This window comes from Indicator indicator, chromosome 21 (assembly GCF_027791375.1).
Source record: "Indicator indicator isolate 239-I01 chromosome 21, UM_Iind_1.1, whole genome shotgun sequence".
Classification (NCBI taxonomy): domain Eukaryota; kingdom Metazoa; phylum Chordata; class Aves; order Piciformes; family Indicatoridae; genus Indicator; species Indicator indicator.
In genome coordinates this window covers 12,393,239-12,416,344 of record NC_072030.1, presented here as the reverse complement: position 1 = coordinate 12,416,344, position 23,106 = coordinate 12,393,239, and the positions used below count along the sequence as shown (strand labels likewise).

The 23,106-nt window shown below is 36.5% G+C and overlaps 1 protein-coding gene across 1 annotated transcript in view; it reads right to left on the bottom strand.

Annotated features, from left to right (window-relative positions):
* The window catches only part of OTOG (otogelin), an 82,214-nt gene that overhangs the window by 22,782 nt on the left and 36,326 nt on the right, over positions 1 to 23,106 (bottom strand). Inside the window, exons 25-36 of the mRNA XM_054390346.1 lie at positions 22,141 to 22,279; positions 21,763 to 21,894; positions 20,581 to 20,727; positions 19,851 to 19,970; positions 18,890 to 19,006; positions 17,968 to 18,124; positions 16,942 to 16,968; positions 14,182 to 14,349; positions 11,799 to 12,077; positions 4,938 to 5,055; positions 4,182 to 4,261; positions 199 to 3,782 (exon numbers count right to left, since the gene is read on the bottom strand). Of these exons, the coding sequence (XP_054246321.1) occupies positions 199 to 3,782; positions 4,182 to 4,261; positions 4,938 to 5,055; positions 11,799 to 12,077; positions 14,182 to 14,349; positions 16,942 to 16,968; positions 17,968 to 18,124; positions 18,890 to 19,006; positions 19,851 to 19,970; positions 20,581 to 20,727; positions 21,763 to 21,894; positions 22,141 to 22,279 (5,068 nt within the window). The remainder of the gene's footprint in view (positions 1 to 198; positions 3,783 to 4,181; positions 4,262 to 4,937; positions 5,056 to 11,798; positions 12,078 to 14,181; positions 14,350 to 16,941; positions 16,969 to 17,967; positions 18,125 to 18,889; positions 19,007 to 19,850; positions 19,971 to 20,580; positions 20,728 to 21,762; positions 21,895 to 22,140; positions 22,280 to 23,106) is intronic.

Below are 23,106 nucleotides of genomic sequence, written 5' to 3'. Positions count from 1 at the left end.
TGTTACAGCACTTACAAAAACCATTGTATGCAATGAAATCATCCAAAGTTTCAGACATAACTGAGAAAATAATAGGGCTCCCTGTCTGATACAGATACTTTAAATCCCAAAGATCAACCTATGCCTCACAAATTTTTTTCAGTGTGAAATAGTAACCAAGACATTCAAAACCAAGCATGAACAATGATATTTACTCACTGTACAAGTCTGAAGAGCTGCTGTTTCTCTAGGTAGCATAAAAGCTGACGCTGTGACTCCTGACACAGCTTCACGTGTTGTGAGTCCATCAGAAAATGTTGTCGTCAAGCCATAGAGTGGTTTGGTAGATAAAGAGGCAAATGATGAAACTAATGGAGCTGTTGTGTCATTTTGATGGTCAGATACCATTAGCAGTGAACTTGAAGGCATTTGTACCTCAGATGATGTTTCAGGTTTTGAAGTTTGAATAGTACTAACTGGTGATGTAGCTATAGAAGAAAAAGGTTTTGGTTCAGATGATGAATGCATTGTGGACACTACTGATACACTTATATTAGAAAGAACTGCAGTTGTGTTTGTGAAATATGGAGAGTAAAATGTCTGGGGTGTTTCTGGGGTACCGGTAGCACCCCGAGTATGGACTGCTTGGACTTCTGTGGTCAATTCTGGCTCTTCAGATTTCACTGTATCAAGGGATACAGCTCCTTTTGCTTCTGAAGTAACAGAAAAAGGGGTGGGCTTCACAGAGCTTGTGATGGATTTTGTTACTGCTTCTGCTTTGTCTGATGTTGCTGATACAATGGTATCATTTTGCCCAGTGCTGCTTATCACTGAAGAGGTTGGAGCTGCAGCTGATGAATAGGCCATAGCTGGCAACATTGTACTTGTTACTAACATGGAACTGTAGGCAGTGCTTGAAAGTGTGACTTGCTTAGGCAACACCACAGGTTTATCAGTACCGCTTTTGCTTGTTGACACAGAATGCCCAGTCCCCGTCACAGTAGGACTTTCTGTTCTTTCTAGTAACAAAACTGATGAAAAGGTCGACATAGATCCTGGTGAAGCTGTAGTCCTTTCAAGTGTCTGACTTGAATCAAGTGATTTAGTAAATGAGACCTGCTGTGTGAATTTCAGACCAGTACCAGCCTTTTGTGTGGAAAACAAAGGAACTGCTTCTTTTTTAATTGTTGCTAAAGAAGAGGAAGGGAGAATTCTGGTACCAAATCTCAAGTCAGATGTTGTTCTAACTGGCAGCGTAGACTGCAAAACAGAAGTTCTTGGTATGTGTGGCTGTGTGACTGAATCAGTTAAATGCAACTCTCTTTCGCTTGGTAAAACAACTTGAGTAGGACCTACTGAGATAGGTAATATACTTGAATAAATGCCTTCAGGTAGTGATGTGACTAGAGGGTGAAAAGAAGTCAATTCAGCTGTAGCTTCAGTTGTGCTAAAGACATGTTGTGCCTGTCCAGTGGATTTTGTTACAGTTTCTGCAGGATATGGGTAAATTGGGGTAACGCTTTGGCTTATCAACAAAGGCTCAGAAGTCTGATGATCAAGTTCTGTCGCCTTCTGAGTAGAAAAACGTGGTATAGCCATGGTCTTTGTGGTCTGTACTGAAAATTTATCTCCTAAAGAGGTCTGCCAAGAGAAGGGGACTACTGAAGATGCAGGAAAGGATGGCTGAGCTGTATCTGCTCTAAATTTTACCGTATCTGTTATACTTTGGTCTGTAGATTTCAATGCTGTAGAAGATATCTTAGTTTCTACTGGGTATTTTGGTGGGGCTGTTATTTCTGGTGTGATTTCTGTTACAGGTGGTGCAGAAATGGATTTATCGGCTATATGGTGGGAGGTGGAGAAAGTGTAAGACTTTGTTACTGGAAGTACAACAGAAGGGGACAGAGTTAATTTTTCTTTGGCATCATGGGATGTATGCACAGGACTGAGAGCTGTCAGTAATGCTTCTTTTCCATATGAAGGCAGTGAAGGAAGAGAAACTTTTAAAGAGATTAGAGAACTTGATGGTGAAAAAGTGAAAGTAGATGGCTTTCTAGTAGAGATGGAGGTAGTTCTTTCCACTTGTGATTTATCAGGCTGTGTTGTCAACAATGTGTTTTCAGTTGCACTAAGCAGAGTAACTGGAGATCCACTGACAGGTTTTTTTTGTGCTGACTCTTTTTCTGTAGTTACAAAAGGAACTGTAGTGGTTTCTTTTGACGATCTAGTGGTTTTCATTGCTGGTGTGCTAACACTTCCTGAGTATGCTGACATACTTGTCTTCACTGTGCTTGAAACCAGAGCTGACTTGTGTTTGGTAGATGTGGTTCCAGAAAACAAAGTTGGCTTTGCTGCTAAATCAAAAGGGGATGTTATTTTGGACATTACCTCAACAGACAAAGGTGTCACACTGATAGTCTCAGCCACAACAGGATATTTAGTATATGATGTAGTCAGAACCTCTGTTGAGTTTAGAAATGTGTGTGAGGGAGATGCTGTAGTTGAAACAGTTTTAAATGTTTTTTTAAATTCACCTGAAGCTGGAGAAGCAGGACTAGAACCAGACACTGAAGGCTGTTTTGTAGAAAGAGGGATAGCTTTTTCAGCTGTTAAACTAGGATGCAGTGAATACAGAAGGAAATAGGAACTTGGTGTATGCTCCACGGGAGACGTTGTTTTGGGAGTTTTCTTTGTATGAGTTGTAAATGATAACAAAGTTGTCTCTGACAAGCTCTCCTGAGCTGGCAGACTTGTTGGATTTGGACCTAGAGTTGTGGTGAAAGGTACTTCTGCAGTACCAGTCAGGGGTTGAACCATTTCAAGAGGAGGTTCTGTAATTGCCTTTGCAATTGGAATAGGTGGTGGGGTTGGTGGTGAAAATGTAGTCTTTATGCTTTGGTCACTTAAAACAATTGCTGATTTTGTCGTCTTTGGAGACACTGGTTTTAATAAAGTAGTGATTGCAGGAGAAAATGATGGTACTGTAACATTAGCTACTGTGGTAAAAGAATGTCCTTGGCTCATTTTTGTCCCTTCTGAAGTTCCTGTTAGGCTTAATGATGATGTATATGAAGGCATGCTCAGAGGTGGTGATGTGGAAAACTGAGGCAGATAGGCAGTAGTTTTTTCTGTTATTAATTCAGATGAACTGGTTGTAAACATTGTAAGTCCTTCTGGTTTTATTTGAGCTTCTTTTGTGGGAAATGTTCTTGTGTCTATTTCTGATATTTCCATTATTTTCGTTTTGATTGGTATTTCTGTTGTCCTAACTATAAGTGGTGTCCCAGTAAAAATAAAAGTAGCAATTGATTTGGTTTCTGCTTCTGTGCTTGTAGTCACTGCATGCGTAGCAGTAACTGTCAGAGGTTCTGTAGCCCTCAATATTTTAGTGGAAGCACCACTGATCAGTTTCATCTTTGTGGAAGTTTCTGAACTGCCAGTAAATGGAAACAACGAAGAAATGCCAACAGAAGATAAGCTTACATTAGATGTCATTGTCCTGGATGCTGGCATAGTGCTTCTCTCAGATGTCCTTTCTGTTGACTGTGAAGAAATATTTGATGATAAAGTTATAGCTGGAAGTGTTGTATTAGACGTAACATGTGAAAATTCAGTTTTCCCTACAGTTGCAGTGAGTTGCAATTCTGAAGCAAGTGTTGTTTCCATGTCCACTGCTTCAGGTACAGGAAACGAAGTTACCACTTTGCCAATCACTGCCAAACTTGTACTTGATGTTATGTGGGAAACTGCTGGTGTTTGAATGCTAGGTGACAAAGGTGGGCCATCATCTGCAGGTTCAATGCCTGAAATCAGACAGAAGTAAACAGTAGTCTGAAATTTATGAATTATAATCATGAAGCTAGCAGAATTAGAGGTTAACTCATAATTCTGATCTTTTCAATTACCTTTAGACTTCTAAAACTCAGAGACTAATTAAAAAAAATCATTGCATCATTTGCTCCACATCTGATATTACTGAAATGTTTTATGAAGATAGAACATCTTTCTTAGTTTAAAATTTGTCTCAGATTTTGAGAAAATTATTTTAGCTAAAATATAAGTTTAGTAAGCTCAAGATTCATGTAACAAGATCAGGTCACAGCTAAACAAATTCAAGCAACAATATTTGAAAATTTGATTAAAGATCTAAGAAATTAATAGGCTAAGTATCATACATAATAAATACAATTTTTCAAACATACAGTCTTCAAAATACACGCATCTTTGAGTGATTTCATCCAGTAACATATTGAGAGGACAGGCAGGGATGCATCCTTCCACTCTAAAAGAAAAACAGTTAGCATTAACTAGCTGAATAATTTCTTCTGGATTGAGCATTTAGTAATAGTAATACAAAACTTATTTATGAAGTATTTTGAAGTAGACTGCCTTGTTCTATCTGAATCTCATCCCCTCAGTGTACTCCTTCAGAATGCCATTGCGATGGCTTCCATTCTAAATCTGATCTAAGCTAAAGCATGAATTTTGCAATACTCAGGCTTTGAAAGAAGTGGTCATGGGTTCAATAGCGAATGCTATTGCTTAAGAAATGCCAAACACACTAAAATCCAAAAGCCAGTTTTACCAGACTTACCACAAATTCCACCTGGGAGGAAAAAGCAATGCCAGATATGGCTATTAGCATGCTATAATGAAAAGGCAGGGGTGCAACGATTGGCAACAGACTTCTGGTCACTCCAAAACATCTTCAAAGCTTGAAAGTGACAAGTATACTAGCCATTCCAGAATATGACCCTACTTACCTAGCAACTGAAATGACATTTTCATGTGGCTGCCACAGCAGGTTTTATTGCATTTCTTTTCTCCTTCACTTAGCTCCTTACACAAGAACATGGTCCTGCTCTACTGAGCCTGCATCAGGTCCCTTATATTCTTATCATGATGCATAAGAATTCTATGTAAATTACACACTTTTCCATAAAAATAAAAATACTTACTTAGGTACTCCCTGACAGTTTTTTCCCAAAGGGTCCCTACATGTCTTGAAGCAGGGGCTGGTACAGGCATCATAATGCCATTCACATGTAGAACGGGACAGAAATTTAAATTTGACATCTGAAAAACAAGATTTGTTATTCTCATATATTTCTAGAAACACACAGATACAGATCACTGCGAGGCAAGCTTTAAGTTCACTGCAGCTCTAAATCTCTTGCTCTTTCTACCTTCAGTCTCTATAAATATTTTTAATATTTTTTTACCTACTAAAGTCTTTAGAACACAGAAAAACAGCTTACCTTTAAGGAGAGAATATTAGACTATGTGGGCATCACAGCCTGGCTTTCTTTTTGCAGTATAAAAGTTGACATTGAATTAGCCACACTTAAAATTACTTGAAAACAAAGCCAGGCTAGTTAGGCCTGTTGGGTTTAAGTTTTAAAAGCTATATGAAAAATGAAATTGCTCTTATAGGCAATTATTTCTCTGCCATTATTAACCATTAATGTTTTTAAATATAGATAATTTTCTTACATCAAAGGCATAAATCAAACTCAAGACAAATGCGTGTGTATGTTGCCACCTAGTGTTGTCCTTTTAACACATCATGCTAGCCAAGGACAACTTGTCACTGCTTTTGAAAAGATGATTCTTACCACAGTAACAAAGGCCTTTATAAACTTACAATCCCACAGAAAGCCAAGTACACATCACTGAATTATTCTGTGACCTCTTCTAGTGAAATGAACTTCAGTTACTTAAATCTAATGACGGAAGGGGCTTATTTCCATATATTTTGACAACTGATATATGGAGTTTTATATGTATTGACAGGCCAGAGTTTACAGACAGAAGAAGAGACATGACAAAAAGAACATATCAGAGACCTGGCACAGGCAATGACCAACAGTAGTAATAACTAGCAATAACAGTATATCCAAGTGGAACCTAGGAAATCTCATTTAGATTACCCTAGTTTAAGTATGAAGACAGATCCATAACTTTCAACTCTTGCCACAAACCTCACCATTAATCACAGTAGACGTTTCAGACACAATAAAAGTATGAGCTTTGCAGAAGACATAGTGTAGCCTCATGAATAATGGCAAGTCTCTCAATTTAGCAGAACAGTGATTGTCAATTATCCAAACACTAGCATTAACATACCATCTCTCATTTTCCAAATAAGACTTCTACAAAATGATTGCCATGTTTTCCTCAAGCTTTCCTACAGATAAAGATCACAGATTTCGCTGGTGTTGCTGCCTGGGTAGGAAATAGGGTGAATTTGCACATAAAGGCATAGTGTTTGTTGAGTGGTTCATAAACATCTCTTTCAGTCAAGAATGAAGTGGTACTTGTCTGCAAATGTCGTCTCCACTTCTGCAAGAAGTATGGACAACAGATTAACCTGGTCATAAAAACCATTTTCCATAAAGAGCTGTAGAACCAACGAACATTTAATTTTGCAATCAAGGGATCTTAGGCTGGGCCAAGCGGTCATAGGCTTTTTTAGTGAGTAAGCTACATAAAAAAACAGACCAAATAAACACAGTAAGATTTGAATATATTGCCTGAATACTGTTTCAGTATGTCTCAGTAAACACATCAAATATAGTGAAATCTGTCCTTTAGTATGAATTATGGGAAAATGCCTTTCCAGCATTAGGAGAATGTCAGTTCAGCCACTCCTCATATTTAAAGTTTTCACGATTGGCAACATCACTGCTGGAATGCCTAAACATCCCAAGGACCTAGTCAATTGGGATTGTGCAAGCCACTGTGAAAGAATTGAACAGCAAGATGTGGTTCCTGCTTAAAATCTTTATACTAGACAGAAGTAAGACAGAAACTGAAGGGGAGAAGGAACAGAGGCACAGGGCCATGTTCAGAACTAACATAAATTCAAGATCAAGCCAAGAGAACAATAAGGTATCTCTGTACCAGCTAAACTTTCCCTCTTTTTTAATGCATCTATGTATTAACTATGACCCCAATACCCACAATAATTAGGGTATAAGGAAAAGCTGTAACAAAGTGCTTTAAAGCCCTCTCTAAACCAAGGGAATATTCCTTCCACTCTCCATAAAGATTTTAGACAAGAACTCCCACACCAGACCAGACTCATCTTTATTGTTACTATAATACTGCTATACCCATGATAAAAACTACTATAGCTCAGAAACTCTGGATTTTGCCAGTGTCATGGCACTAATGCTTTATGCTAGCCAGGAAGCTAATCAGCCACCCCCACCCACATGCCTCCCATTTTTTTAATACTTAAATTCCCCATCCAGCAAGCAGTAACATGAGCTTACTATACTCTGTGCAACAGTACAGTGCACTCACAACAAAAGAATGATACACAGTTTACAGACAATGAGTCAAGCTGCTTGTATCAGGCATGTGTTCCTCAAAAGGATTTGTCATGGCATTTGAAAATAACCATGTGTCTCCTGGTGAAGTCTACCAACATTTGTCTTCTCTTCAGTGACACAGCAAATCCTTCACAAAATGGTAAATTATGCCCTGGGTGACAGTCGCCCCAGCTGACATTCGAACTGAGCCCACAGTTCTTCGGGACATGTTGACACCAGAGGTGCATTTTCTTCCCTGTAACTTATTTTCATTCTTTGTGGCTTTCAAATATAATTCTCACCATTGTGAGAATCCACATGTTATGAATAATTTCATGTTATGCTCTCAAAAAAAAAGTCTGTTTATCTCAAAAAACCCTCTAAAATTTGAAATGTTCTAATATTAACAGAATGTTGTACTTCAAATAAAGGTTTTTAAAATAATGGGTGGGGGGTAAATACTTAGAATTTCATTCTCACCTGACACCATTTTCTGGTTTGCTCTTCTCCCAGATATTTTTTTTTTAATCTAATAGCAACAAATTTTGCTTTAGAATTGATTCTATTTATAACAGCAGCAAAACTCTGCTTAGTAACGTAGATTGCCTACCACCTCAGTTACAAGTTTAGAAACGTGAAATCCTATCTACTCACTTAACACACACAGACCACTAACAAACTCTGCCCATGACTTCTAAATTCCTGCAATGAGAAATGTAAAACAGAATCACTCCAAAAACATCTTTGAAAGCAAAGTATAATTATCTACCTACCTCTCAAATAGTTTTGGTTTAGTTTACTATTATGATGTTAGAAGAATATAATGTTAATGAACTATTTAATCTCCTACTTATTCAGTCAGAAAGGAGAGATCAAATGTTTTTGTTTGTGATGTAAATAGGTGAAATATTATAATCCTACAGTAACCTGGGTCTGATTCCAAGAGATATGCTCAGTGATATACCTGTAATTTTCAGGTACAACAGGAGTTGCTCAGCATTACCCAGTCCTAGATCCCAAATCATGATCTTTTGGACTGACAAAGCATACAACCTCAAATTAAACTTAGGAGCAACTCATTATGAATAAAACAGGACATTCCAGAAAATTAATTCTGCTTATGGAAGTGGGTAAGAGTCAATTGAAGTTAAAATAGTCAACGATCTCATGTATAGAACTGACTTAAGGTACAAGATGCTTTTGTAAAAGAATTTCATCATTAAAATTAATTCCATTTTCAGTTTTACACCATTTCTGAATGTGTTTGAGTTAAGATAGAAACACTGTTAACATTGATAAATACCTCTGTGCAGTGTGCATATACTTAGTGTATCTTCAGAATTTAACTCTAGCTGAAAATTTTAAGGGAGGCTCTATACTTACAGCAAGTTAGCTGTTAAAGTACATAACTAACATTATTAAGAATTTTGTTGCAGAATGTATACAGATCAAGTTACCTCAAATATATATAAAATTAACTCACAGTGATCTTAGAAGGGTAAAGCACATTATGTCAATTCTATGAAAGCTAAAATGTAACTAGCTTAAGCACCTTATTTTCAGAAAGGGTAAGAAAACTGCAGCTATATCCATAAAAAGATCTATTTCCTACATCCATGAATTTCCCAACAATTTCAAATGTGAACTGATGACTCATTCTATTCTATGATTCTATGACTCTTACATGAGATCTCTGTGCTTGTGCATCTGGTAGACTAAGTGCATTCTTTCTTTTGACCAATCCCATTGGCAGCAAAAACTCCTGCATAAAATGCAAAATGTATTTTCTTTTCAGTAAGCATACTCTAAATATTCAAATGCAGTTACCAACTCAACCCTTAAAAGTCTGTGGGTACAGGATAGCACACAAATCTAAGTGTCATGAAAACAACCCAATTTAAAAGCTGAACTGCCTTCTCATGGAAAATATTTAGCAGCGTTATTCCAACACTTCTGTGCAATTTATAGGTGAAGTATTTCAATGTGACACTATTTATTGCGATGAAACTGGAAAAAGTGACTCGTCAGCTGACTTGAAACTGGCACGTATCGATTGCTGTGGTGATCAGGTCATTTAAAATTCCTCCTTTTGAACATGCGTCACAGAGCACGAAGACGTCTCATGAGGAACTTTCTGGCCAAGGGGATTTGCTGGGCCTATTATTCTCCTCCCGATATTTATCCTCTGATTCCGCAGGAATAGCTACTCTTGGTTCAAGAGTTTCTGATCTAATATGCAAAGCATTTACAACAGTCAGCAGGAAACTCAATATGCTTTTGCCTGTGCACTCTGGAGCTGGTGTAACTTTTCCATTAACTTAAACAAATGCTGCTGTATTTTTAGACCATGTAATTACCCTACATCAGCAGGCTGGCCCTTGTGAAAGCGCACTGGAGAAAGATTCAAGCCCTATGTTTCTCTGCTTATAAAACTCTGAAACCCAAGCCCTCGGATGTGGTGATTAATGAAATGCCTCTTGATCATTTGATCTGATCCCACTTGCTGAGGTAAATTGTTTTAGTTTTCCATTGGCATAGATAGGATTTTTTGGTATAATGACTGGAGGGTAAAGACTTCACACTTGAAAAGACATACCACTCTGTGTTAATGGATGACCACTGAGAATTGGAACATGTTTTAACCTTCTTCATACCTCTCTCAAAGATAAAAGACTATGGAGATATTTTTGTTATGTCCAAAAAAACGTTCCCTGCTTGAAATGCTGTACGAACATCTTGGTAATACCATTAGCTCTATAATTCTGCTGTTCAAAAACCTCAACAGCTCTGTGATTACAAGCATTTGTCAAGAGGCAACAGGCATTTGGCAATGACAAAATCTGTCATGTTTTCTGAAGTTGGAGTGTGCCAGTCAACAGCTGCATTAGGCTGTCAGCACAATGCACCGCAAAACATCAGCAGATTCACAATGCCACCATTAACACTTTAATTCAATGTTTTGATAACAAAAAGCTCCACTAGTCATACAGTTGGCCTCTTCTGTCATAGAAGTCAGTGCCTGTTTTGGATTTGTCTGTGCTCAGATTCAACATGGTCATTGTAAAACGTGGTCAGGCCATGCTTAATTTGTTACAATATTTCATTTTCTTTCTTTTCTTATAAAACAAGATTCAGTCTCAAAGAAAGAAGAACTGATGTTTAAAAATGGTACTGCCAAGAATACTTATTAAAATACTCTGCTACATGAATAAACAATGCATTTAAAATTACAGCACAATAAAGGCTTTAAAAAATAAACACTTGCAGTGATGCCGGAATTTTATGCATCACACAAACGCCAGTCTGGGTTTCAGCAAGCACTAGTTGCTGCTGAAGCTCATAAATAAAGTCATGAAAGTATTTGATATATCTGATGTACCATGTAGCCACTAAAGCAAATGGTGGTTTCATGAATAATCTGCTTTGCTCTATTTCATAGGCCAGTATAGCTTCTTCCCTCTTGCTCTTGACCAGTAAGGCCATCTTTATTTTAGTGCAGGGTTCCCAAATGTTTAAGAATTTGTGAAAATGTTATTCCTATTATTTATTTTCCTTACTAATCTAAAAAAGAAAGAGCTTGATTGATTAGTGATTTTTTTTTTTTAAGGTGTGATTTTTGTCATCAGTTCTTTTGGGAGCAACTTCTTCATCCAGCTCCTGCAAAAGATCCTAAGAATATCTCCTACTTTTCTGATCCTTATGGTCCCAGTGAAACAGGACTATTACAAGAATGTAAATCTTTCAGGTTGAAACACTTTCACAGTAGTCTATAATGCATATTCAAGAGCTGTAGCTGTCCAAGAAACATTAGAGAAACAGACATCTAGATGGTGAAAAAGAGGGATCTGTCTCTATTTTGATTCATCCTGAAACGATAGAGTATAACATACCTAAAGACAGAGCCTCCGAGTGGATACGTGGATAAAAGTCAAAGTGTTTTTTCAGGAGAAAGAGGAGGTTTGAGATTTATAATCTACAGGCAATGTTCATAGCACCAGATAGCATAACCTCTGAGGAAGCCACAAAGCTTGCAATGAAAATGCACTACACAGAAAACTCTCTCCTGGCAGCAGTTGGAGGGAAAGGAAGAGAAAATGTCCTCCACAGAACTTGGCTTTTTGAAATGCTTTCAGTACTTTTCTATTCCCGTTGTGAATCCATTACTCAACACCACAATTTTTCTACTCAAGAATTTCCTCACCACCTGTGAAGCAAGTATTGCCCAGATGTATATACTAGGCTGTGAATTTCCAAAACCAGTTGGCAAATACATCAAAGTTGTGTGTTAGGCCATTTAATGTCTCTTGACAACAAAACAAGATCACATCCTCACTACAAAGCTCAGGGAAGATTTTGAGCCTGCACTTCACAGATTATCCACAGCTCCCAGTGACGCAGGAAGAAGTAAGCAATCTCATCACTTCTGGAAATGTCAATACTATTTAGCGTGTATTTTCACAGAGAGCAAACTGCTGTTCATTAAATACAAATTTAATTACCTACCCACAAGTTTAAAAAGAATTGACAGTCTGAACTCCTCTGAATGATGGTACTTCAAAAGCTCAACTGAAGAGGCTGAGATGTGGATGAAGTATCCTGGTTTTGCAAATGACTCAAAGGAACTGTATCCTGAAAGCCACGTGTTCTTATGAATGACAAATGTAGAGCTGTTGTGAAACTCTTCATTTTTTTTCCATTTGGAAAGAATGAGAGTATTATTGGAGACCAATTGAAGAAAATAATTTGGTCTCTCAGCTGTTTCAAATGAAATCAAGCTGGAATCTGAAAACAAACAACACAAACGAACAAAACAAATAAAACACAAAGAAAAAACACAGATCTTATTTACTTGCTGATATATGCATAATGAACCAAACATTCTGATGTACCTCTACTGATACAAGAGGCATGAGCAAAGAAAGCTGCCTTTGCCCTTACCAGTGAAAATAGTTTGAATCTTTTAAGGAGTGTAGAATATATGGATTTCAGAGTGATAGACTCTGATGGATATTTAGTTTTCTAAATGCACTACAGATTGCAACAGGAATACAAGCAGATTAAGACATTTGGCCCTAACAGGATAAAGGAATACAGCCCTCCAAGTCAAGGAGAATTTTAGTTGACAGCTTTCAGTAAGCCTTACTTACGTAATAAAAATTTAATCTAACTAACCTGACAAGTAACGTTTGCGATCAGGAATTAATAGCTTAAGAGCTCAGCCTTTCATTAAAAGCAAATTACAGAGATGTATTTTGCATTCAGCTTTTCTAAGCAGTCAGCTCTCTAGCCTTTCCCCTAAGAAGGTTATAGCAAAATCTGTTTTCTGGCAAATGTGCCCACATGACACCTTACCCTGAAAACAGTACTGCTGATTTCAAGCAAGGCTCTGTACAACCAACTGCAGAGTGGTTGATCTTCAGTCTGTTGCAGGCATCTGTTACTCGCATAATTACTTCATTCTATTTTGCTGTAAACCCTGCTATTCTCTTGGAAACAACCATTAAACTACTGTAAAAACGACTAACCCTCCAGGCCTGGCTAGCATTTCTTGAAAAAAAGAATGCATAGAAAACAAATTATCTCATTAAACAGATATACCCGCACATTCTGCTATAACACTTCTGGAATGCCAACTTGTCTTCTGAGCATAAACGCTCCAATTAATCTTAAAAACATAGTGGGACTTGGAAATATATGTGTTATTAACTGTCTGTAGCAATAGCTATTTAATAAGGGACAATGGATACTGTGATTTATAATACCTGCCTTACAGCTAATCAATGTAGCAATGACCTAAACTTTTCATTGTCTACAATTTGTCTGAAACTGATAAAATACACTAATTTTTCTGAGGTACCAAAGCCCAAGAATGTCTTATAAATGAAGATATGGATATAAAAAATACCATATCGATTGTACAAACTCACACACAGCCTGTAATTACTCAAATTTGACCAAGAAGCACACATTCCATTTGCAAAGTTAAATACTTAGCAAGAGATTGAGGCAATAGAACAGTAGAACTGACTATCCCTTTCCAAAGCCAAATTGAATGCAATGTACAAGTGTCTCAACACTCTGATTAATAAAAGAAGTCTGGCCCTGGATATTCTGTTACATGAGCTCTTGTGTCAGTTCTAGAGACAGCAGTATTACTAATCAAATGCTTGTCATTTTTTCAACTGACCCATATCCCTTCTTTAATTACACAAAGACAGCCACCTTCAGCCTGTCCAAAGAGCTGATCTGGGCAGTAAAATTGTGTGGAGACTCAAGTGCTCTGGTGGTATTAAAGTTGTGTCTGCAGACCACTCTAGCATTTCAATGTCACAAAGTGTTGAATATACTCTTGTAAGCTTTCTCCACCTCTCTGAAGGTGTGCAAGGCTTCTTTCATCTGCTGAATAAGCAACACATTCCTTCTGTGGAAACTTAATTCAGAACATGAAGGAGATAAATGTGCAGTACATATCCTTACACAGTTCAGGTAAGTGCCAATGCCATCTCTGTACAAGTGGCTAGACATTGAGCCGTGGTGGCAAGTTGAGTGAATCAGGGAGGAACTTTTCTCCCTAATATAATTTCTCTCCTATACTTTCCCACGATCCATTTCTGCCAGAGTAAAGGTGGAGGGAGCAATGTCTATCTGGAAGCACTGGGTTACACCACCAGTTTGATGCTTCTGAAGGCTGGGGGGAGTTTTGCTTTTTGACTGGAAATATCTATTTATAAAGCTATAATCATCTAATTAAACCAAATGAAAGCTTTGGAGAAAACATTAAGATGCAGAAACAGCTGACAGATAAAAGATTTTTTCCACTCAGGTCTATTCTTAAATGTAGACTTATATTCAATGGCAGAATTTGCCTAGGTTACATAGACTTTACCATGTGCTTTGGGTTTATAAAGCCCTGAAGTGAGCATAAAGGTCACTGCATGTCCAGGAACAATATCTTCTTTTCTCACTGAAAAAACAACACCATCCACCAGTTTCACTGCCATTACAAATTCTCCATCCAAATAGCTGACCACTTTATATGGGCCTTTGCCCAGAGCTGTTGAGAAAACAAAAAGTCTGAATTATCTTTCATGGCAAGTATCACAAATGCTTCAGCTCTAAAGATTATGACACAGCACATAACGAAAAACACATCTTTCCACTCTGAAAATAGCTCTAGGTGCCACACACTAACCTATAGCAACAACCAAATCAAACCCAAACTCTTTGAAAAAATACCTGTTCTAATAACTGCCCAAGCTACCTAGTTTCAATTTTCAAAATTCCTGATTAGCTTTTTTTTTCCCTCCCTTTCATCCACTTCAGTTTCATAGCAATTTTAAAGTTAGTTGACCTCTCAGTTATTTGATTGGAAAGTAAATGGTGTTCTACAGACCATCCTGAAATCCCTGTTAATTTGTATGGTTGAATTGATTATATGCCTCTTACTATTCTTTAAAATCCATTTTATTATTGTCCAAAGTGTGAAACATTTTGCAGGGAATAAGAGTTTGTTATCAAGTATCAAAGAACATTTTGAATGTAGATACAAACACAACACTGGGAAGTGAGGCAGTGTCCCACCTGCTCACTTAGTTTCAATTTCAGTGCAGAAAAGTATTTTAAAGTTTATTTTTAAATGTTACTTGAAATTATTTCTATTAAATCCTCTGTTAAAACCAGGCATTTCAGAGCACACCTGAGCAATTCACCTCACTACCATTTTACTCACAGGACAGGACACAGCAAGCATGTATCTGAGGCAGAAGCATCCCAGAACTTCTCAGCTTATAGCTGCAGCTAATGCCATCGAACCTTAAAATCTGTTCCAACAGGTTAAAAGTTTGGACTACAATTTGCAGCCTGCCTTCATGCTCTGGTTCTTTCTAGTCTATTTAACTCAATTTTATTAAGAGTTTTGGTATTCTGAACCTGCACTGCAAAGTTTTAGATTCTAATGGCATAAATAAGTAGCCAGCTAGAACACAAACCCACACCTAGCTAAACCTGTACAGTGATATCTGGTTACCTTCAGTGCAGGCAGTTGAAAAAACATCTTTAGAATTACTTAAAACATCCAGTGTTCTGGAAATGTTATTATATGTTTAAGGCTCGTATTTCAGGTCCATCCAAAGCTTGAGAAACTACAGCTACCAGTTGAGAATTTCCCCTTACCAAAGACAAAAGGCTCTTGCTTCTAGTAGAATTAGAACCGTTTCACTCTGGATTCATGACAAAGTTACAGAGAAAATATCTGTCTGGTCTAAGACAGTTTCTTAACCTTCCTGTCCCCAGAACTATGTAATTCTGGGGAATGCTACTACATTTGAAGTAGAAAAGAAACTTTTTTCCCCCCACTAAAAGTGGCAAGATACAAAGTGAGAAGTATATGATAACCATGTTTGTTACAAACTGATCACATGCACAGCTCTCCACTATTTCAACTAATTTCTGTCAGTGAAAATTCAGTAACAAGTAAAACTAATAACACACTTCAGAAGTACATGTTATCATCTAACTTCACTTGGCTATGACCACTGATGTAAGATCACCTACATTAAACTGTATTTCATTTATAAAACAAACCAAAAATGAAACTGGAATTACCTTTTATGTTCAGCTGGTCTTTATTTACATTAATGGCTTAAATAGTGATTTAGACAACATTTCACTTCATTAGCAGTCAGTATATGAAAAATGCAAATTTCCTGGCTGTGTTGTTTGGACCTGGAATGTTGCACAAGTGCCTCCCAATTTAAACTCTATCCTTTTCTGAAATCTTTCTGGGGGCAAGTTGCTGCAATATGGAGCCTAACAGAAGACCAAAATACCACAAACTGTCTGGATAGACAGGCTTCTACATGAGCTTGATAAAAAGAGCTATAGAATAAATAGCAGGAGTCCTGACCACTCCACACATCAGGCTGGTTTGCAGGGCTTATGTGTGTGCCATGTCTAACTATGCAGACACTCACAACAGAACTTTAAAATAGTCTGAATATGGATTCCAGTGTTAATACAGCCATATATCACCCAATGCAGGCTCAGGGTTTACTTAGCACAAGTTTTGCATCTTTCTGAGAGCCATACTAATGTCTCAGCAATACTTGCTGCTCAGGAACTTAAAGCTAGGTAAAATATACCTAAATGGAGAGTTAATCCCCACTTTGGCAGGAAAAGTTGAAATATCTTAACAGCCAGCTCCCTCTGCAGGATGCCCTGCAGAGGATCACTGGTTTAACAGACCCACTGGGCATCAATTTTGAACCACAATATGCCTTAAGCAAGTAGTGTCACTAGTACTAGTGAGTTGAATAGTTTACTAATTACTTACTGATGTAGTTGCTTAATCATAATCCATAAATGGAAAGATAATTTTAAAATATTCTTGGGAAAGGCTCCCCCTGAAACACACACACACCCCCCCCCCCCAAAGAAAAAAAAAAGAAAAAACTATGACATTAAAAGCATTTCAAAAAGCAAAATAAACCAGCAAAATAAAATCTTGTCTGTTTAAATATCTATCATTTACAATTGTTTTCCTTAACACAATTATTTTTATATAAAGCACTAAGACTTATTTTAAAAATAAATAATAAAACCCAAACAAAAATTTTACTGACTTTATATCACCTGCTTTAGGACTTACCTTTGTTGAAATATTCACAATCATAAGCTGAAAAACAAAAATATAAGAAACACATTTGCAGGCATTCTGCAGATAAACAGGCTTCCTATTACTCTTTACAATTAAGGGGTAAGCCAAATGCTTGGGCAAGTTATATCATACACAACCATACTCAAAAATTATTGCCAAGTATTTACTTTAGTGCTTTAAATAACATACTAGTTTAAACTACATTGATTTCAACAAAATATTGGTTTCTAGCAAGAAACAGTAAGCTTACATACCTACAGCTGTCTTTTTGTGACCTCTAGTGGTTAAGTTATGCTGTCTTTCCATGCTCACATTAAAACACATGTACCATTTCTACAAAAAAATTCAGAGTAATCCTCTCACTGTATGGTAAATTTGCTGTGTGACTGAGCAAGCTACATGCTCTGTGCAAGTGCAAAGTTAGAAAAACGCTTGCTTCCTTCCTTTCTTTATATCTTGTCCTTTTTAATCCCACCTTTGGGGAAACGACTGTTGCTAGGCATTTGTACTAGATGCCACAAAGACCTCAGATTTTGTTACAGCTTCTAAGCACTGCTGAATAGGAATACTAAAGTAATAATGAGGTCATGTTTTAAAAAATTACTTTGTTTTTCTTCAGAAGACCTTTACATTTCACACTTGCTTTGGGGGCAGTACCAAGGCAGCTATGTTTCCTAGACTGTTAGGATATGAAATTGTCCTGAAGTCAGAAATCGAGCTGCTGTTAACTTTAGTTTGAGGGATGCATTCTGCATCCTATCATAGGCTTCCCACAACTTTTCCTTTCACAACATAGGTCAAATAATTAAAAATAAAAGCATACCACCCACAAATATGGAAAGACACACATAACCAAGCTAGACTAAAATGAACGTGGAGGGCAGTGAGAGGCACCTACTAGCGTGGCTTAGTAATTCAATTCATGGCCATACATGACAATGCAATCGATTTTTCATGTCTTGATCTGATGAATGCAGACAGTGACAGCCACAGGCAATGCTAGTTAAGCAAACTTACGACACACTCTAGGGGACCTCCAGTCTACAGCAACTCCATGCTGGCAGCACTGATGGGCATATGCCGATACACTTGTACAGAAACACTCACAATCACCTCCTTGGTTACAACCACATGTATCTGTCAAGCAATTTGAGTAAAACCAGGTGACGTCAACCTAGAAACATAAATATCAGTATTATCAAAAATACTCGCATAGGCACTGGCTACAGTTACCTCAGTACAAAGCTACGACTCATTAAAAATTAATATATAAGATTTCAAAGTATTAAGATTTAAAAGTAAATGTTTCCTGAAACACAAGAAAAGGTTTATTAGAACTTACCATAAAATCATGTACAGTACTTAGTAATACAATTAAATCAGTGATCCATTAGGAACATGCACACTAAGATGTTCATGTGAGCATGTGTAATATTTAAACCACACTAATCTACGAAGAAGCTTCTGAAGTAAGAGAAACTCTCTCTGAATTGATTAAAAAAAAAAAATCAGTAAATCTCAGAAGCTTTATAAAAGTTAGATATACGTAAAATGTAAGCAATAATAAAGCCAAATAGGGCAACTGGTTATGCCAGTGCTTGGAATGCAAAAAGATAATATGAATTTGGTATAACTGCCTGTATTAATTACAAAGGGGACCAATAGGACTACTTGTATCACAGAATAGTAAATTGGTGACCAAGTGGCTTACTGTCTAGGTCAGCTAAGTGCAGATAGGCCTTAGAACAGGCCCAGTTAAACATTCACATTTGAGAATCAGAAGAGGTATGGATTAGACTTTCTTCACATTCTATTTTGCTATAGTATTCAAAGTTATTATATTATGCAAGAAAAGACGAAAGTGATGCCTGTTGAAGAGTAAAGTTTCTCTCTAGTGACATGTTCACTTTCAAAACTTTCTATATTGACCCTAACTCACCACTGGATGGCAAGCTTCAAATGCTTCACTTAACAATATTCCACATTCCTTCTTGGCAAATGGCTCTCTAAGAGGATTCATACTGCATGGATTTCGAATGTCAGAGCTGTCAACACACTAAACCAGAAGGCGAAATCAAGATGAGAAACTTGTTTGATAACAACTTTGTACTTGAACTTGCAAAGTTCAAAAAACTTTGTCTTCTTTAAAAAGACATGTAAAACACACACACACACACAAATCACTTCAGAAAATAAAGCCAGACTAAGATATGCAAATCAAAAGGGATGGTAATCTGCAGAAAAGGAGAAGCAAACAATCTGAAGAAATATTTCATTTGTCTGAGAGCATCAGAAAGACACATATATACATGTAGGTCTAAACAAAGCTGCCATGCAGTCCCAACCTGCAGTCCTTACACCTGAATAGTGTAGCTTATATAAACAACAAAGTTCAATTGGATCATGTATATAAGAAGTGTCTGAAATTGCATCTTTTTAATCAAACTGATAAGAAGGAACATGTCTATAACACCACTGAACACATTATATTAATTTTCAACAGTATAGCACATGAAAAGATTCTTTTCTCCTTCTATTGCTATGGTTTCACAGTTACAAATTTCCCAGCTATCTAAGATCAGCTGAACAGAAAACAGAATCTAAAGCAAACCCACAATTCTTCCTTTATGTAAAAAATTACAACTGTTCAATCAACAGTCACGAAAAGATTCTGGATATTGTGAAGTGTTTTTCTCTACACTGTAGTGCTGTGCAGGGGGAAAAAAAGAAGATAAATTCCTCCTTCTTCATGGATTATGATATTTGTAAAACACATTGATATGACCATTTGCATTGCTGCCTGTCTGACACTTCCAGGAAAGAATTTCTGATTTCATTCTAGATGAATTATATGATATAATAGCAAAAAATCTACAAGCAAATGCATTTTTAGTTTTTACCTCTACAGCTGTCCAACTGTTTCCAAACTCTTGTGAGTTTGTTAATTCAAAATTATCTGGTGTCCTCAATTCATTTACTGTCTTCAAATCAAAATTTCCACATAATCCAGTCAATTTACCCTGGGCAAAACAAACACACAAACAAACAATAGAATCTATTTCCACATGACACAAAACACCACTAGACATGACAGCTTGCAAAACTTGCTTCATAAATTCCTGTCTTCAGTGGCTTAATAAATTTGTCAGAATTTGATCCTTTGCAGCTAAATATCAGTCAAAACATTTCAGCTCTTTACGATAATAAAGCTATGGAAAATATTGTATTTTGACAATATCAATGTTATTTCCATTTAATTAAGTTTCTCCAAGCCTTTGAGAATGGAGTTGATCCTTGAACAAAAGAAGTTCCTGTTTGCTAGGTAGGTGGTTTTTTGTGCTTCAGCAAAATAACACTTACTCCACTCATACAGGGAATGGGTACTGAAGAAGAATGTTGTCTGAGATACTTATTTCTGTTGTTAGAGAAATTAGACAGTAAATACTGACTGGAAAAAAAAAGTAAATGAGAGAGATATTAATTAACAAAGTAGTTGAATGTCTTTCCTCAACTCTGCCACTGAGTTCATACATAGTTTCTAACACATTGCCTATTATCTGAACGATAACATGTCTCATACCTTTGACATACCTCAAAGAAATGCAAATAAGAGTGTTGACTTCCACTTACCTGCCACTGATGACCCATCTGTACATGAACTGTTGTTCTCTGATCCCAAAGAATGGTGATGTGCTCAGTGGGAAAATGAATAACAGTGAAAAATCCAGCTTTCCAGAACAGTATCTTTTGTAGTTCATCTACGTAACTAGATAAGCTCTGTTGGATATAAAACAAGACAGCTATAATATAAGTAATGTTTTCAGAAAATGTTCTCTTGACAGGAAGTAATGCACCTAAATAAAATTAACATGATTCTCAGACAGAAGCCCAAAAACTGACAGAAGGCCACAGAGGAATAAATGCTTAAACAAAAGTGGTCTCGGTTTTGATTGTGAACTGTGGAGAATTTTTACGATTTTCCTATTTAAAAAGTTGATTTTATATCAGATTTTACAGAATGGGAAACAGCAACTGGAGTGAAGAATAAAAAGTTAATGGTTCATTTGAGAGGTTAAAAAAAACAATCAATTTTAGGTTCCCCAGGTATGATTTTCACTTAGTTAAACATCATTGCATTCAGAAGGTCTTAGCTACATGTTCTTTTTTAAGGTGGGTAGGTATAGAGATGCATGAAGCATCATCTTAAAATAAGGAATTGTCTAAATTTGTCCAGAGATTGTAATTTTATTTACATACAGCATTCTTCTCTCCATCTAATAAAAATCAGGTTTGAAATTATTTGTATCATTGTACAATAACTTGTGAAAGCAAAGAATCACAATTTCCTTTGCATAGTCGGTCTACAAACTGTAAATAGTACTACTTACACGAAAATTACTAAATACTTACAGCAACAGATTTTGCAGTTTGGCCAAAAAAAAATTAAATTCAGGCTGTGGAGGGTATACCAAGAACTGCAATGTGTTTTTTTATGACTTTAAAGGAATATTCTTCCTACACATTCCAAACCAGATGAACCTCTTAGTTTTAGTGAAATTATTAGCAAACCTCCTACTGATTTAAAAATACCTGTATTTCTCCTAAGACATTAAACAGGAATGAAGTCTAAACAAAAGAAATACAATCACGTCATCTAACATTTTGTGAAATAGACAAGATTTTCTTTAAGCTTTCCGCTGAACAATCCAGCTGTGATCTACTACTTGTGTGGCACAGCAAGTTTTTCTAATTAAAAAACCCAAAACAATAGAGAAATACATATGCTAGCTTCTGATCAGTGCTGAAACTTACTGGATTTCCAGTTTCATCATCAAATATTAAAGAAGATTTTCCAACATCAATGAAAAGGTTTTTTCTGCATATGATTCCTGTATTAAAGCAGTTAATATTCTCTATAACAACAGAAAAACTGATTGAAGTACCCTGAAGAAAAAAAAATAAAAGGACACTTTAAAATATACTAATACACATATGTGCATCATTATATAGTTAAATTAGCAGAAAACTCAGTGTCTAATTATTATGTTATGTACGATTCAAACTCTAAGCAACATCAAAGCAAAAAAAACAGTATATAGGCCTCAATAAAACATACAGATTGGAATTAAGTAGAAAGGTAGTTTGTAAATGCCATTTGACAAAGGCTTTCAAAAAAAAAAAAAGTCTCACCTTAACCAGGTAAACCTTACAAGTTCCAACAAAGTCAAATGTGAGTCCATCAAATGTTCTGTAATGCCGATCCCCATATGCAGTACACATTGATGGGCAAGGATGGAAGGAGCATTGAAATGATCCATGCTGGCAAATGCTGAAAAATGTATGACCAATAATGGTAATATCAACTGTAGCAACAGACATATTACAGCTATTGCACTGAGAAGATGGGAAAAAAAGAAAAAAAAAAAGCCATGCCAATACGCTGACTGCAAGACAAACATTTTCAAATGCTAACTAAAAGCAGCACATATAAATTGATTTGATTGGATAAGGAGGAAAAAAAGTACATATGGAACTCATACAGCTTGTATTTATTCCTGTTAAAATTTATAGATGCTGTAATATATAGACATCAAGGGGCATTTCTTTTGCTGAAACAAAAAAAAAACATACAGTGACACTGGAAGCAATTCAATTTATTCTCTGGTCACTCACATCAGTTATGTGCCACAAAAGGTAAAGCTTTCTTTTTCAGCTTCTCACAGAACATTTATTTCAATACAAGCTGAATCCTAGAATCTACAAGTAATGTATTCCTTTTACTACAGTCTCTGCTTAAATGAGAATTTCACTGAAGTGCAAAGGAGAAATTTCAGTGTCACTATTTTGGTGCTTAGGTTGCTTTAAAAAAAAAAATGGTTTGGGTTGCTGGGCATTTTGGTTTTGCTCAGCTTTTGTTTTTTGCTGGGCTTCCAGAATAGTTCAAGTTCTGAGTATGATCTCCTTGAGCATCAAAATGTTTTAATCACACATATAACGAAGTGACTATTCAGACTTTTCTGAATTACTTTTGCTTTGTAACTGTTTAACAGTAAGGCTTTATAGTGCTCTTTCTGTATCACCCTGTTGCAATCGAAATAACATTTTCAGATATGATGCAAGATTTCTAAATAAAGGATAGAATTTCATTTCCTATAT